This window comes from Rhizopus delemar, genomic scaffold (genome assembly GCF_000149305.1).
Source record: "Rhizopus delemar RA 99-880 supercont3.7 genomic scaffold, whole genome shotgun sequence".
In the NCBI taxonomy this organism is placed as follows: domain Eukaryota; kingdom Fungi; phylum Mucoromycota; class Mucoromycetes; order Mucorales; family Rhizopodaceae; genus Rhizopus; species Rhizopus delemar.
Window position 1 is genome coordinate 2,294,100 of NW_027137833.1, and position 16,559 is coordinate 2,310,658.

The following is a 16,559-nucleotide window of genomic DNA, read 5'->3' on the forward strand; positions in this document are numbered from 1 at the left end:
GCTTATTTTTACAAGAACAAATATTACTTGTTGAACAGTGATATGCTAGCTGCTTGGGGTTGATTGTAGTCGTGTATGTGTGTGACAATAGAGTAGGGAAAAAGAGAAACTTGACCGTCTTAGACAGAGTGTACACGAGGGATATGACATAAAATAGTTGATGCTACACAAAAGACCAAGTTTATTTATTTTGTCATAAAGAACCATTACACAATCTTATTTTTCTTCTTTTCTTTTCCTTTTTCTCCTTTTTTTTACGTTTCATAGAAGAATGGGTCCTCGGTCTAGAAAGCATGCTGTTTCCCATTTTAATGTAATGGTTGTTGGATTTTCAGGGGTAGGCAAGACGAGCTTTATTCGAACTTTAATAGAGGCACTTATGTTGGACGAACAAGAAAGACAAAAGGAACAAGAACAAGAAGCAACAAAGAAAAGAAGAGATTCAGTCATGAGCGAGACATCCTTTGTGAACATGGAACCTGAAGGACCCATCGAAAAGACCCTAAAGCCTTATACAGTATCTCGAGAGATTGAAGTTGATAGAGAGCGTGTATTACTGACATTGATTGATACACCAGGATTTCAAGCAGAATACCTGGTAGACAAACAATTACACGATATTATGAAATATATTGAACACCAATTTGATTTGACTTTGGCTGAGGTAAATATATAAAAAAAAAATTACAAGGGAAACGTATCATGCCATCTCACTACAAAATAGGAAAGCAAAGTGAAGCGTAATCCTAAGGCGGTGGATACTCAAGTGCATTGTTGTCTTTATTTTATGGATCCCAAGAAATCAAGCTTGGATGAATATGATATCCGTATTTTGAAGAGATTATCAAATAGAGTGAACGTTATCCCAGTCATTGGAAAAGCAGATCAATTAACATTGGCACAAAAGAATCGATTGAAGCCAAGGATTATACAAGATATTTATAATAAAATACCCATCTACGGTATACCAACTCAAGAAGATGAAGAAGATGAAGATGAGGATGATGACGAAGATGAGGATAGTATAAAAAAGCCGGAAAATCTTACAGAGTTTATTGCACAATTTAATTATGACGAAGAAGATCAAGAGACACAGATTATATTAGATTATCTTAAAGTGATCCCATTTACATTTATATCCTATGAAGACGAGCCAGATACCGGTAAACCAATAGAGATACCGGATGTGCCACTTGGAAGAGATTTTGGATGGGGAACAATTGATTGTTTGAGCCAAATATATTCAGATTTTACTCAACTAAAGCAAGTATTATTATCATCACACAGAAGATTCTTGCAATTAGATACAGTAGAGAGATATTATGAACAATATCGAACAGAGAAATTAACATTTAAAAGAGCAACAAAGTTAAAGAGTATGGACTTATCTTCACAGAAAATATTAAAGGATTTAAAAGATTTATAAATAAATCACTTGCTTATTTTAATATTCTATACACCTATTATATTCAATAATCACGCGCATAAACTGTAGAAAATAGACATTTCAGATTCATCATTTACAAAAGATAGTGTTAACCCTCAAAATTGCGATTAATTTTGAAAGAGTTTGTAAATTTTGAACACATTATGGGATTATTTTTTAATATAGTGGGCGTGGTAGCAAATTGCGCTGACTGAAGTTTATATTGCGGATATTGAATTCCCAATATTTGAACAATGAGTTTCAATTTGCATCAACAATGGTACAAACTGTCAAAGTCTTCGCTTTGAAAAAGCACTGCTCCTCCAGTGAAATAACTCAGTACCAAGTCTTTTAAGACTATCAAGAAGCAATTTCTACAACAAGGTCTGGATTATCAAAAAACAACGTAAAAATTCAAAACTGCTTTCTTGCTGTCGACTAACAGCCTCACTTGATCTAATCCCTTGGTTGCCAATGACCCAAAAAGAACGTAACCAATGTATAAGATGGCGCCTTGGATGGCTGCCTAACAGCAAACCTTGGCCCTGCCCCCTCCATCCGGTTCAAACGCTGAAAAAAACGCACACAATTCAATGTCTGAACATGCACAACCGGCTACAAATGTCTAGTACTTATGAAGATCCTTTGTCGTTTCTTTTAACTCTCCTACCAACAAAAACCCCTCATTCAAGTCGTGCAGTTACCTCTAAAATCCTTCGTTGGCCAGCTATATGTTCAATCCTATTTGAACTGGATTATCTTTACAACTATATAGACGCTTGTACCCCAGAACTCCACATGGTCAGTTCCTTCTAAATTGGCTCTTAAAGCATTAAGGATGTTGCCACGTTCCAAATACTGCTCTATTGACCTTTGTTTACCTTTGATCCCGAAGGGTTCTTTTAGCCTCACTTTGCTTTACTTCATATTGAATTAGTTCGGGCGAACCGATGTGATAAACACCCCGCGCTCAAATGGACTTTGTAAATAAATAATCTTTAAAATTTAAAAAATACATTTTTAGGAATAACTGCCTTCGTTGCTGATATTAATTTTCTAAGAATACAATTATTGGCAGAGGAAATAACATAAATGTGTGGTACCGTCTACTCCATAACAAGATTCCTGTACGCTCTACTCTCCATGAAATGCTTCCAGCATTCTTTCCGTTTGCTGCTTGTTCAAATTGCCCGGATCAAATGGAAAAACTGGAGCATTTCCTATACAAATGTCCTCCAAAATTGCTTGCGTGGAAAATTATTTGGGCCGAATTCTTTCCTTCCAAAGCCTTCTCTTCTTTTGCGGTTGCCTATGCTCTATTTCAACTGAATTTCCCTTCAATTTCCACTTCTGTCCTTGACGTCTCTCCTGCTGCGATTGTTGGTTATACTTTGATTGCTGTATGATGTTCTCATTGGGCTTTTGTTTTTGATAAAATCCTCCTTCGCACATCCAGCATTTTCCTTGCTTCTCAAAAACTGTTCCTGCAATCTCACCAAAAACGCATCATACAGAACGGCCGCCCTCATAGAATCTTTCCCCACTGGTCGTCAGGTTAGCTTACGTACTAACAAAAGGGGCTTTTAAGTACTGCATCCCATTTAATCCCCATTACTTTTTTTTTTCTTAAAAAAATACACTACACATAGAAAATTTTAAAAATCCCTATAGAATTCCTCAAAACCCCAAAAATACTGGTACTGTAACCGGCCATCACATGGGCTTTATAACCAAGACATTAAATCAAATTGGTAAATTTCCACAAATAAAAATACTTTAACCTTGTAATGGACAATGCACTCATTTATACAGCTTGCGTTGCCATTCAAGTACTACTTGTCATCCTTTCTCTGAAGTCATAGATATGATACACAGAGTAATGACCAGCTTGGTATGATACTCCTTGTCGGTGCACATAAGTGATTTGGATATTTTCTTTGAATGTTTGGTTATCCCTCTGAAGAATTTTGTTTCAAGTCTGGAAGCTGAGTAACAAGATTCACGTCTTTCTTTTCCTAGTCTATTCTTCCTCCTCAAGCAGTACCATGTCCCACATCTATCAACTCATACGCAATAAATATGAGCATCTTGTCATCCAGTCTTATCACGTTTCTCTTTGTATATCAGTAAGCAACTATGTTCTTTTCTATCATTCTTGTGTTATGTGTATTTTAGTAGTTAAAAATCCCACAACAGCCATCTTTGAGAAATCACTTACAGTATGGCTTTCTTGGCATTACAATAAACATACTATTGAACGGTATGCTCCATAGAAGAGTGTTTTATCATTATTTTTTTTTGGTTGTTCCATTATGGATGGTATCAACTAAAACAAAGTTTACTGTCCTTTTTTTTGGGCATCTTGACGTTGAAGTACAAGTCTTTTTTACACATTAATAAATTGCAGCTCGATTCTCTTACTGAAATAGTTCGAGTATTCCTTTAAGACCCTACAATCATTTTCAAGAGTTTTCGTTTCAAATATGTTTTTACTACATTCATATTATTTAAATGACACGATTCACACATCCTCTCCAAATATTAAAATTATAAACACACATTTAATATGTATATTTGTATTAAATTTATTTTACAAAAGTAATTATCACTTTTCAGTCAGAGTAATACCGGGTTAAGAAATTTATTTCTTACCAGCCTTGGCAGCGGCCTTGGTGACCTTACCAGCCTTGTCAACCTTTTCAACAGACTTGATGACACCGACAGCAACGGTTTGACGCATGTCACGAACAGCGAAACGACCGAGAGGAGGGTAGTCAGTGTAAGCTTCAACACACATGGGCTTGGAGGGGATCATCTTGACGATGGCAGAGTCACCAGACTTGACGAACTTGGGAGTAGCTTCCAAGGACTTACCGGAACGTCTGTCGATCTTTTCAATCAATTCAGCGAACTTACAGGCAATGTGAGCGGTGTGACAATCCAAAACGGGAGCGTAACCAGCACCAATTTGACCGGGGTGGTTCAAGATAATGACTTGAGCGGTGAAGGAACCGGCTTCCTTGGCGGGGTCGTTCTTGGAGTCGGAACAGACGTTACCACGACGGATATCCTTGACGGAGACGTTCTTGACGTTGAAACCGACGTTGTCACCGGGAAGACCTTCAGAGAGGGTTTCGTGGTGCATTTCGACGGACTTAACTTCAGTGGTGACAGCAGCAGGAGCGAAGGTGACAACCATACCGGCCTTGATGACACCAGTTTCGACACGACCGACGGGGACAGTACCGATACCACCAATCTTGTAAACATCTTGAAGAGGAAGACGGAGAGGCTTGTCAACAGGACGGGTAGGAGGGTCAATGTTGTCGATGGCATCCAAGAGGGTCTTACCAGACTTGGCACCAGCCTTGGTTTCCTTGTTCCATCCCTTGTACCAGGGCATGTTGGTAGATTCATCCAACATGTTGTCACCGTGCCAACCAGAGATGGGGACGAAGGGAACAGACTTGGGGTTGTAACCAATCTTCTTGATGAAGGAAGAAACTTCCTTGACAATTTCGTTGAAACGAGCTTCGGACCACTTGGTGGTATCCATCTTGTTAACAGCAACAATCAATTGACGGACACCGAGGGTGAAAGCCAAAAGGGCGTGTTCACGGGTTTGACCATCCTTGGAGATACCAGCTTCGAATTCACCAGTACCACCAGCAATGATAAGAATAGCACAATCGGCTTGAGAAGTACCGGTAATCATGTTCTTGATGAAATCACGGTGACCGGGAGCATCAATAACGGTAATTTGGTACTTGGGGGTTTCGAACTTCCAGAGAGCAATATCGATGGTGATACCACGTTCACGTTCAGCCTTAAGCTTGTCAAGAACCCAAGCGTACTTGAAGGAACCTTTACCGAGTTCAGCAGCTTCCTTTTCGAACTTTTCGATGGTACGCTTGTCAATACCACCGCACTTGTAAATCAAGTGACCAGTAGTGGTAGACTTACCGGAATCGACGTGACCGATGACAACAACACTGATGTTAGTCTTATCTTTACCCATGGCTAATAACTAAAGAGTAAATAATTGTTTAGATGGATGGATGCACAAGATAAATTGATGGATGGATCATCCAATGTATATTTACCTTTTACTTAAAGGGAAGTAGAGGGAGAGGACAAGAGTTCAATGGAAAATTCTATTATATAAAATTCCAATAAATAATAAGCCACATTCAATTGAATTACCGCTACTACTCCATCTCTCTGGTCGATTTTATTCAACATCGTACTTGATGAAGTATTTGTTGGATGTAAAGCTTATTATACTAGTATTAAAAGCTTATAAGCATCTGCTTAAATGTTAATGTCTTAGGCTGTCTTTGTTGTTATAAGAAATTAAAGCAAACCAATTCATCTTTGAATTTACTAATAAACCATTGTAAAATAGTTTTAGTTTTAAAAGTATTTATGGAATAAGTTTCATTCATTTCTTCCATTTTTTAATGACTTCTTTAAAGTTAACGAATTTCCTTTTAATAACATATACTTTATGTAGATCTAATTTATTTATTTATCGTCAAAATGAAAGCTATTCTTTGCAATGTGCTCATCTTATTACTAAGAATGATTTTAATACTAAGAATTGCTTTAAAGACATATTTCAATGCACATAATCATCCGTGATTCAAAGCCGTATCTGAGTTCATTCTCATCTTACTCGAATTTATGCTGTGAAGGGGAAGTGGTGTTATTGGTTAAATTATAACAAAGTTATTTTTTTTTCAATTTTCTTTTTCTTTTCTGTTTTGTATGTGCATTTGTACACATAAAAATATATGATGAATACGCCAAGAGAATTGACTAGACTTAGAGAACAAACACCAACAAGTCGACATGGTTCGAGAACTGTGATTGTCAACGAGACGAATGAAGAACCTGAAGAAGTAGAATCTCCTGATAGTGAACCTATTGGTGTATTACGGTTAACAGGCGACATGTCCTCAAGGCAGCCCAGAACTATTCGATGGGATGAAAGTGTCATTGATAACGAGCATCTCAACAAAAAGAAAACTAAAAGTAAAATAGCAATTATTTGTTTAAAAAAAATATTAACACTTATTAGTTTGTTGCATCTACCACAAACCTCACGTTGTTGGAGAAGACTCGGATACCGAAAGTAGTAGTGATAGTAGTAACAGTGAAAGTGATAGCGATAGTGATGACAGTCGAGCTAGACATTCAGCAAATTGCAATCATAATCATTCCAAAAGAAAAAAGAAGAATCCAAGAGAAGTTAGTCCAAATGCTTATGAAAGACAACCTGTTTACAAAGGTAGAGTGTTGAGATAATAGAATAATATGAAACTAACCATGCTTTAGACCGTCCTCAACCTTCTTCAAGTGTCAATTATTCCTGAATAAAAACGCTCATTTTGAGTTACAAAACATTTCATTTAAACAAAAACAAAACACGATTGTAATGGATTTTTTCTATTATTTATTTCTTTTTTTATTTTTCTTCCAATAGAATCAAATATCTTGAACAGTTACTTTAAGTCTATTTAAGCTTGTTGATCCTATTAAAAAATAATCAGAACACCCACTTATAAGATATACACAAATACTAAATTACCTTTTGGAAAACATAAGTCAAGTGACACTTGCCACAGTATTGACGATCCTTGTGCTTGGCCATGAAGACACCAGCACCACAGGTGGCGTTAGGACATTCACGACGGAGACGGGTAATCTTGCCAGATTCATCAACCTTGTAGTACTTCAAGATAGCCATCTTGACCTTCTTACGCTTGTGCTTGATCTTCTTGGGGGTAGTGTAGGTCTTCTTCTTTCTCTTCTTACCACCACCGAGGAGTTCAGCGTTAAGGTGAAGAGTAGAGTTGTCTTGAACACCGTACATGGAGATGGATTGAGAGTCTTGGAGAGACTTACCGGCGAAGGAGAGACATTGGAAAGAGGCGTCAATACCTAAAAAACGTGTTTTTATGAGTTTCGTCTGTCATTCGCAACCCATAGAATAAGCTGACTATACCTTCACGAGCGGCAATCATAGCCTTAACATTTTCAACGGAGGCAGAAGGGGCAACCTCGAAAGCGAGGGTGTTGCCGGCAAGAGACTTGACAAAAAGTTGCATTGCTGAACAGAAAGAGAAGGAGCCATCAATCTGAAGGTTCAATCACATTTAAAAAATTTGCTAGACTCTGATTTAATCCCCGCGATTTAGCAGTCGTAAGGTGAGTGGCTTATCTATCCAAATCAGTATCAACCCATCGTCTTTACATACAGAGAAGCAGTACAGCGTTATCGTTAAAGGCCTGCTTAAATGTATCTCAAGAATAAACTGACAACATGTTATTATATACATGAACTGAAGTGATATGTCCTATTCCCATTATATGTAAAAAAAAAAGTCTTGCGAAAGAAGCATGTAAGCTTCAATTAAGAACTAGTCATAACATTAATATTAATATTTACACATACATTATGTAAATTTGAAAGTATAATATTCATAAACAAAAACATAATATGTACTTTATTAGTACATTAAAAGAAAACTCTGTACATTGAAATAAAAAATTAAATGAAATTTTAATAATTATCGCCAACCCAAGTACGGGCATTACGGAACATCTTCAGCCAAGGACCTACTTGTCCCCAATTTTGGTCAGTAGGATACCAAGAATTACTTTCCTTTAAGACAACTCTTTCAGGATGAGGCATCATGGCCAATACACGACCGTTAGGTGTACCAATGGCAGCAATGGCTCCTGTTGAACCGTTAGGATTGAAAGGATATTGTTGTGTTGTTTTGCCATAGTTGTCAACATAAGTACTGAGAGAAAGTCCTTGGGCTTGGAATTGGTTGTATTCTTCATCCGATTTGAAGGTAGCTTTTCCTTCACCGTGAGCAACAGCAATTGGCAGAATAGATCCTTCCATGCCATTAAAGAAGATGGACTTTGTATTGTTTTCAATTTTGACCAAAGTAGTACGGCCTTCGAATTGTTCAGATTCGTTACGAGCAAAGCGTGGCCAGTTTTGGGCACCGGGTATAAGCTCAGCTAATTGACTCAAGAATTGACAACCGTTACAGACACCCAAAGCAAACGTGTTGTCACGAGCAAAGAAGTCTTCAAATTCAGAACGAGCACGGGCGTTCAATAAGATGGTACGAGCCCAACCAGAGCCAGCTCCCAAGACATCACCATAAGAGAAACCACCACAGGCAGCAATACCAACAAAGTCTTTAAGAGATACTTTTCCAGAGATGATATCGGTCATGTGAACGTCAACGGATTCAAAGCCTGCTAAATGGAAAGCAAATGCCATTTCAATTTGACCATTGACACCTTGATCACGAAGGATGGCAACCTTGGGTCGTTGGCTACTTGAGACAATGTGTTCTTCAGCAGGGTCAAAGGTCAATTGATATTGAAGACCAGGATCGTTGGGGTCCAGAACAGCGTCGTATTCTTGTTTGGCGCAAACAGCATTATCACGGGCAGCTTGCATTAAGTAAGAGGTCCTGGACCATGCGCGGTAAAGGTCAACACGGGAGGCACTGTAGATCACATCATTTGCGAGCTTAAAGGTAATCATGTCCTTCTCATCGTGTTGAACTACTTTACCAATTCTATGCAATGCACTTGTAGGCAAACCGGCACTCTTCATTACGTTTTCGAATTCTTCATAGCGAGCAGATTCAATTTGAACAACAGCACCTAATTCTTCATTGTATAAAGCAGATACAGCATCGCCATTGTGAGTGATGCCATCCAATTCTACTTGAGCACCAACATGTCCAGCAAAACACATTTCCAAGACAGTAGCAAACAAACCACCATCAGAGCGGTCATGGTAAGCTAAAACAAGAGGTACCTCAACTTCCTTGACTTGCTGCATAGCATTGAAGAAGTTCTTCAATAAATCAGCGTTCTCAACATCAGGTGCTTCAGAGCCAATCTCCTTGAATACTTGAGCTAAAGCAGAGCCACCCATACGTTGTTTGCCATTAGCCAAATCAATATAAACGAGCTCAGTGTTAGGCTTTGATAAAAGTTGAGGCGTAAAAGTGGTGTGGTTGTTCTTGACGGTACCAAAAGCAGTGATAACAAGCGAGAGAGGAGCAGTAACTTCCTTCTTTTGATTATCATTATCTTGCCACTTCATCTTCATAGACATAGAGTCCTTTCCTACAGGAATAGCAATACCAAGTTTGGGACAAAGCTCTAAACCAATGGCTTGAACGGCTTCGTAAAGTCCAGCACCTTCACCTGTATGGTCAGCAGCACACATCCAATTAGCAGACATGATAACATCTCTCAGATCTGTTACATGAGCAGCAGCCAAGTTCGTGAGTGATTCACCTACAGCCATACGAGCAGATGCAGCTTGTGAAAGAAGAGCGATAGGAGTACGCTCGCCCATAGCCATGGCTTCACCAGTAATGACATCCAAACCTAAAGAAGAGGTAGTGACAGCAACGTCAGCAACAGGCACTTGCCAAGGACCGACAAATTGATCACGAGCAACCATGGCAGTAATAGAACGATCACCAATGGTCACCAAGAAAGATTTGGAAGCAACAGCAGGCAAGTGAAGAACACGAGAGGCAGCTTCAGCAAGTAAGTTGTGGTGACCTGGAAGGTAGCTTTGGAGAGTTGTGTCAAATGGTCTTCTAAAAGGCTTTTCTGATACCGTCTTACGAGACATCTTGGGTGGTTTACCAAAAAGCACAGGCATAGGCAAATCAATGGGAACATTGTTCAAGAGTGGATCACGAACAATCAAACGCTTCTCAGCAGTAGCAACACCGACAACAGCGTATGGACAACGTTCACGAGCACAGAATGCTTCAAACTGAGCAATCTTATCAGGAGAAATGGCCAATACATAGCGCTCTTGTGATTCATTACACCAGATGGCCATAGGAGACATGGAAGCATCATCGCAAGGAACCTTACGCAAGTCAATATCAGCACCAAGGTCACTGTCATGCACAATTTCAGGCAAGGCATTAGACAAACCACCAGCACCAACATCGTGGATGGATTGGATGGGTGTATCATCACCAAGTGAATTACAGGCATCAATGACTTGTTGTGCACGACGTTCCATTTCTGGATTATCACGTTGAACGGAAGCAAAATCTAAGTCAGCACTAGATTGACCGGAGGCCATGGAGGAGGCAGCACCACCACCCAAACCGATCAACATACCGGGGCCACCCAAAACAACAAGGTGAGCACCAGGAGAGATGGTCTTCTTCATGACATGCATAGGACGGATCGTACCAACACCACCAGCAATCATAATAGGTTTGTGATAACCACGAATTTCAGTTGTTGATTCAGTTACTGGTACTTCTTCCGAAAACGTACGGAAATAACCAGTTAAGGCAGGACGACCAAATTCGTTATTAAAAGCGGCACCACCAAGAGGAGCTTCTACCATGATATCAAAAGCAGAGGCTACGTGAGATGGTTTGCCAAAATCAGTTTCCCAAGGTTGGATGTTGTCGGGGATAAGCAAGTTTGAAGTAGTAAAACCAACAAGACCAGCCTTTGGCTTAGAACCTTGACCGGTAGCACCTTCATCACGGATTTCGCCACCAGAACCAGTAGATGCACCAGGGAAAGGCGATACAGCAGTAGGATGGTTGTGTGTTTCGACCTTTTTTGTATAAAAAAAATAGTTTAGTATTGATAATCCCAAATATATTTCACACTCTCTCTACTCCATTCTATTTCTTATTTCAACAATATCCAATCTATTTACCTTTGCAAGATAATGTACATCTTCTTCAAAATGTTCATATGTGTTTTTTACATTAGGATTAGGTGCAAATCGAGTGGCTTTGAAACCCTTGAGGACAGCAGAGTTATCTGAGTAAGCAGACAGGGTAGCATCAGGGTTAGTCTTGTGTGTGTTTCTAATCATGCCAAAAAGGGAGTGGGGTTTCAATTCACCATCAATTGTCCAGTCAGCGCCAAAGATCTTGTGACGGCAATGTTCTGAATTGACTTGTGCAAACATGAATAACTCAACGTCGGTTGGGTTGCGTTGAAGACCTGATTGACCATCCTTTCCGACAAAAGCATCGATCAAATAATCAATTTCATCATTGGCGAGAGCTAAGCCTAAAGTTGTGTTGGCATGTACTAATTTCTCACGGGCAGCTTCAGGGTTGTTGTTGTTTTCATTCAACAAATCTACAACGGTCAATGGAGCAGGAGCACCGTGTTGGAAAACAGCATCAGATTCAGGGATAGAAAGTGAAACATATTGTGTCATACGATCGTGGATTAAATTTACAATAGAGTTGATCTCTTCAGTGGACAAAAGAGAACCATCTTCCTTAACGATGCGATAAGCTGTACCACGCTCAATACGTTCGACTTGATCGTACAAATTACAAAGGTGAGCGATGTTGGTAGCCTTAGAGGACCAGGGAGAGATGGTACCAGCACGAGGCGCAACCAATAATGTAGTAGACAAAGGTTGTTGTTGATTAGTATTCAAGAAAGATACGATAGATTCATGTTCTTTGGAATCAATGGGGTAGTAGCCATAAGTAAGTAAGTTGCGTAAAATCTTGCCTGATTCAAAAGATTCACCTAAAGTGCTTTCTTGACCGGTGCGTGGTTGGACAAAATGGATATGAATAGCCGAAATAGAAGAAACTGAAGGGACAGTTTTCTGAATATCCCTCAAGACACTAACGCTCTTAAAGCTAGAAAGAGCAGAAGTGCCAGGAAGTACCAACATGCTGGGATTTATGTGTTTTTTTGAAGAGAAGAAGGTCAATGTTTGTAAATTGAGATTTTTTTTTTTATTTTATTCCGCTAATCTAGTTGATTGATGGTCACCAAAAATCAAGTCCCAATGACTCAAATGCAAAGATTGCAATATTTCCTAAAATGGAAGGATCTTTAAATTCAACAAACAGACTTTTGTAACTTTTAAGGGTAAATCTTAAAGTATGCTGCTGTCAGATTTAACACGTAATCTGTTTGGTTATAAGAGCTTCTTTTCACTTCAATATCTCCTCAAATTTCGAGTTTTCAGCATAAAGACCTGAAGTAGATGAATAATTTTCCATCCAATACAAATCAAATTCCAAATTAACTACGCACCTTTGATATTGTACCAATCATAATCATTGACTGAAAACTATCTTGCTCGTAGTAGATACATCATTCTAAAAGCAATGCAGATCTTGGTTATTAATGATCGGAGTAATTGATTTCATTTTATTAAACAAGTTGAAAATAACTATAAGAATTGTATATGTTTCGTTACCTTTGCCAGCTTTTAGCTATTTGAATTAATATATTCTGTCCTTTGAGTTTTTTATAGATGCTCATCCGAATAAAGATGGCTAGTTATGATACTAAATATAACAGTCAATCTTCTTATAAATATCAACTATCTGACGCTTATATTCCAAGCATATGTCAACTATTTATTACATATTGATCTTTCATATAAAAGTAGATTTGAAAATTTGCTTTTCATCCTATGTACAGGTGAGATATGGCATTTACTCGTAAATGATTCCATATTATGCAGATATCCTTTTTTCTATCATTTTCATTTGGATTATGTTTAGTATAGTTAAAATTACACTATATGTAGCACATCCTGTTCATCTTAAATTAACCTAATCACTATAACTGACCCGGCAATATCGTTATGTTTATCGCCCCTTTATACAAAATGTCACTGAGAATGTGTTTTCAATGTGGTCTTTTGAAATAAAATCATAATAAACGGATCAAAAAGAAGCAAATATCTGACATGCTTTTTAAAAGTTAATTAATTTGACATAGCTTTTGTAATATTTTTAATTGGATGAGCCCCAAAAGGCTTTAGCAACAATATGATTGCTATTCAAGTTAGCATAGAAGCTATCAAATAGCCTAAATATGAATGACCAGATAGGATTGGTAAAGTCGATTTAAGCACCTGTGAATTTATTACTCTAAACGAAGGGTCCACCTACCAATAAGTGAGAAATGAGAGAGGGGGTTAATTAGAGCGTTCTATTATCAATTATGATCTTCTTTCTCTTGATATTATTTGAAAGTGACTAGCTCAAGACAATGCTCGACAAAGAGACAGACACAAGGTAAAAAAACATAATCCTTAGGAGCATACAGCTAACTGAATAATCAAAGTTTTGAAGTGAAGCCAATTGTATAAATGAAACGATAATCATGAGCAATCTTTCTACAAACGAGAAGACATGGTCGTAATCATAATCTTTTGGCTACAAGAGATCATTAGTGTCAAGGCACAATATTCAATTACAGTATAAAGGGATTTCATAACTCAATAAAACTAAAAAATAATAATTATTGACCATGAATATGATAAATCCCTTAATAAGTGACTGACAAAATACATTTTTATCGTGTTTGAGAATGGCTGCTTTCTGTTGGTTATTTCTGCCAGTAGAGATATGATGCCCATTTATACAAGATAAAAACAAAAGCATATTATCTTCACATCATTAGACTTTTGTTTTTTCTTTTCTTCTTAATATGCATTACGATTATAATACATATCCTTTTTATAATGTTATGGAAAATGCATTTCACCATCACTAGATGGTCGGACGTATAACTAAACTTGTTTAACTTGCACAAACAACTTTAGGATTGTGACTATCCTTTCAGGTTCCACATCAATTACACGATACAGGAAAAGCCTACTTGCGATATCAATGAATGTTTTATAGATTGAGTCCCCTTAAAGCGACAATTACTTATTTTCATTCAAGAAGCAGAATTACACAATTCTCTTTTAAATCAACTGCATTCGTTAATTCTCAAAACATGAACGAAAAGAATGCAGAAAAAAAGCTTGCAATTTCACAGAAATCTTCAGCAGATCTAAATGTTCCACTCAGCGATATTGCACAGCTACATATAAGCAGCTTATCTACTCCACCAAAAGCCGATAGCAATTCCAAAATCTCAAGTGCTTTAAAAAAAAACGCGAAATTTGAATACAAGAAAGGAGTTGTAGAGTTTTGGGATAACGAACAAAACAATGAAATAGGGAACTTGGATATAGGCACAAATGAAAAGAGAGCATATGGCATTCCTTATTGGCAGTCCGTATTTGAAATTAAGCAAATAGAAAAATTAGATGGTGTTCATATCCGAAAAATGTGTATCTATACCAAGAAACCGCTGTCAAAACTACCTGCATTAGAATTCGTTTATGACAACATGCTGTTTAATGTTTTCGTCCGAAGTGCAAAAAATCCTACTTATTTTAAAGATGAATCCGATGAATTACTGTTAAAATATACAATTGCGTTAACCAAGAGGTTGACAAATAAGGATTATACATGCACCCAAAAGAACGCGCCATATTTTATTCTTCCCTTGGAAACTGCTGTTAGTGAATCTGTATTTCAAGAAAAAATTGATTGGCAAGAAATTGAAAGGACTGTTACAAATGATACTAAACAACGTATATCTCTTCATAATTCAAAACTCAGTGACAAGCTTGTGTTCAAACCAAACAACGAAAGCAAATTATTCTTTGTTAAATATACACAAACAGACTCATCCGTGCTAGAAGATATTAGCATGATAAACAAAGAACAAAATACTCTGGCTGAAGACAGTAAAAACCAATCCAAAGCAGTCAAACAAGGTCCGTTAATACAAGCCTTTGCTTTAACAAAAGAAACTAAGCAATTCATAAAAAACAAAACTAAAATGGATGTTGACCCAGAAACCAAGTCGACAGTATGGCTTAAGCCTGAGGAGCATCGTATATTCCCAATAAGCGCCAGTGTATACCAAGCGTCTCAGCTAATTCCTGATATCTTGTTACAGATCGACGCTTTCTTGTTGATACAGCAACTCAAGACAGTACACAACCTTCAGTTTATTGACGACGAGCTCATGCTTGAAGCTTTTACTTCTCCATCAGCAAATAGAAAGCAAGATTATGAACGTTTAGAATTTTTAGGAGGTAAATTATAACAAAGAAAAAAGGGTTGGAAAAGCTAATAGACTTGGATATTTAGACGCTGTACTAAAATTTATTGTTTCAAGCTATCTTTATGCTAAATATCCAACCTACAGTGAAGCAGAACTGACAAGTCTTCGTCAAGTCATGACTAGTAACAAATCTTTTGCAAATATTGCCAAGGATCTCAAACTACATCGCTATATCATTAGTCAAAGTACTGTTCGTCGTTTCTGGCGACCGCCCCATTTTCAGAATGTGCTTGATAGTAATAAAATCAAACATTGGCTAACTCACCACTTGGTCTCTGATAATACTCTGGCTGATATAATTGAATCTACCGTGGGTGCCGCTTTCTTAAGTCAATCTATAGATGGTGCTATCTATGCTGCCACTCAACTCAAATTGCCTTTGGGATCTATCAAAGTTTGGTCCGATCTGCGTCATATCTGGACACCTTCACCAGCCAGCGCCACTGGTCAGATCAACATTGATGTCGTCCGCGTAGGCGAAATGCTGGGATATCAGTTCAAGAATTACCTTTTAGTGCAAGAGGCACTGACACACGGAAGTGTGATGGATTCTCTTGTACCTTGCTATGAACGTTTGGAATTCTTGGGTGATGCCATCTTGGACTTTTTCGTTACACAATACATTTACCAAAAACATCCTACTGCTGCGCCAGGCATATTGCATAACTTACGCAAATCATCCGTCAACCATCATATCCTCAGCGCGGTATGCTTGAATATGGGCTTAGATAAGCACATTATACATGTTTCAGCTGAAATAGCCGCTTCGATACTCAAAGCTGAAGCAATACACAAGGACATGCAATCAAAAGGAAAAGATACGGATGAGTATTGGTTACACCTTAATCCTCCTAAAGTACTTTCAGACGTCATTGAAAGTTTAATGGGTGCCATACTAGTAGATTCGGGGTTTGATATCAATCAAGTTGAGGAGTTTTTTGAAAGATGGTTTAAACCTATTTTAGAAAAGCATATTTCTGTAGAAACGATGTCAGTCCATCCGATGAGTCAATTAAACACGTTGATTCAGAATCTGGGCTGTATTAACTGGACAATACAGTAAGCAATAATAAAATATACCTTTAGTTGGGCATTTAAAAGATAAAAAAATGTCTAGGAACAATACAGTATC

At 37.9% G+C, this 16,559-nt stretch overlaps 7 protein-coding genes across 7 annotated transcripts; 4 read left to right on the forward strand and 3 right to left on the reverse strand.

Moving 5' to 3' along the window:
* Window positions 1-271: 271 nt before the first annotated feature.
* Window positions 272-1,426, forward strand: RO3G_10088 (uncharacterized protein; the record flags this gene model as incomplete). Its single annotated transcript, XM_067664673.1, has 2 exons — window positions 272-664; window positions 725-1,426. 2 exons carry the CDS (start codon window positions 272-274, stop codon window positions 1,424-1,426), a joined length of 1,095 nt encoding a protein of 364 aa, XP_067520774.1.
* Window positions 1,427-2,625: 1,199 nt separating this feature from the next.
* Window positions 2,626-2,832, forward strand: RO3G_10089 (uncharacterized protein; the record flags this gene model as incomplete). Its single annotated transcript, XM_067664674.1, has 1 exon — window positions 2,626-2,832. The coding sequence occupies one exon, from the start codon at window positions 2,626-2,628 to the stop codon at window positions 2,830-2,832; it is 207 nt and encodes a 68-aa protein (XP_067520775.1).
* Window positions 2,833-4,067: 1,235 nt separating this feature from the next.
* RO3G_10090 (translation elongation factor EF-1 alpha) lies at window positions 4,068-5,444 on the reverse strand (the record flags this gene model as incomplete). Its single annotated transcript, XM_067664675.1, has 1 exon — window positions 4,068-5,444. The coding sequence occupies one exon, from the start codon at window positions 5,442-5,444 to the stop codon at window positions 4,068-4,070; it is 1,377 nt and encodes a 458-aa protein (XP_067520776.1).
* Window positions 5,445-6,222: 778 nt separating this feature from the next.
* Window positions 6,223-6,801, forward strand: RO3G_10091 (uncharacterized protein; the record flags this gene model as incomplete). The annotated part of the gene is made up of 3 exons (XM_067664676.1): window positions 6,223-6,460; window positions 6,507-6,716; window positions 6,764-6,801. The coding sequence occupies 3 exons, from the start codon at window positions 6,223-6,225 to the stop codon at window positions 6,799-6,801; spliced, it is 486 nt and encodes a 161-aa protein (XP_067520777.1).
* A 144-nt stretch (window positions 6,802-6,945) lies between these two features.
* Window positions 6,946-7,536, reverse strand: RO3G_10092 (uncharacterized protein; the record flags this gene model as incomplete). Its single annotated transcript, XM_067664677.1, has 3 exons — window positions 6,946-6,960; window positions 7,017-7,369; window positions 7,434-7,536. 3 exons carry the CDS (start codon window positions 7,534-7,536, stop codon window positions 6,946-6,948), a joined length of 471 nt encoding a protein of 156 aa, XP_067520778.1.
* Window positions 7,537-7,991: 455 nt separating this feature from the next.
* RO3G_10093 (phosphoribosylformylglycinamidine synthase) lies at window positions 7,992-12,170 on the reverse strand (the record flags this gene model as incomplete). The annotated part of the gene is made up of 2 exons (XM_067664678.1): window positions 7,992-11,075; window positions 11,181-12,170. 2 exons carry the CDS (start codon window positions 12,168-12,170, stop codon window positions 7,992-7,994), a joined length of 4,074 nt encoding a protein of 1,357 aa, XP_067520779.1.
* A 2,969-nt stretch (window positions 12,171-15,139) lies between these two features.
* RO3G_10094 (uncharacterized protein) lies at window positions 15,140-16,525 on the forward strand (the record flags this gene model as incomplete). Its single annotated transcript, XM_067664679.1, has 3 exons — window positions 15,140-15,398; window positions 15,454-16,406; window positions 16,514-16,525. The coding sequence occupies 3 exons, from the start codon at window positions 15,140-15,142 to the stop codon at window positions 16,523-16,525; spliced, it is 1,224 nt and encodes a 407-aa protein (XP_067520780.1).
* Between the last annotated feature and the right edge of the window lie 34 nt (window positions 16,526-16,559).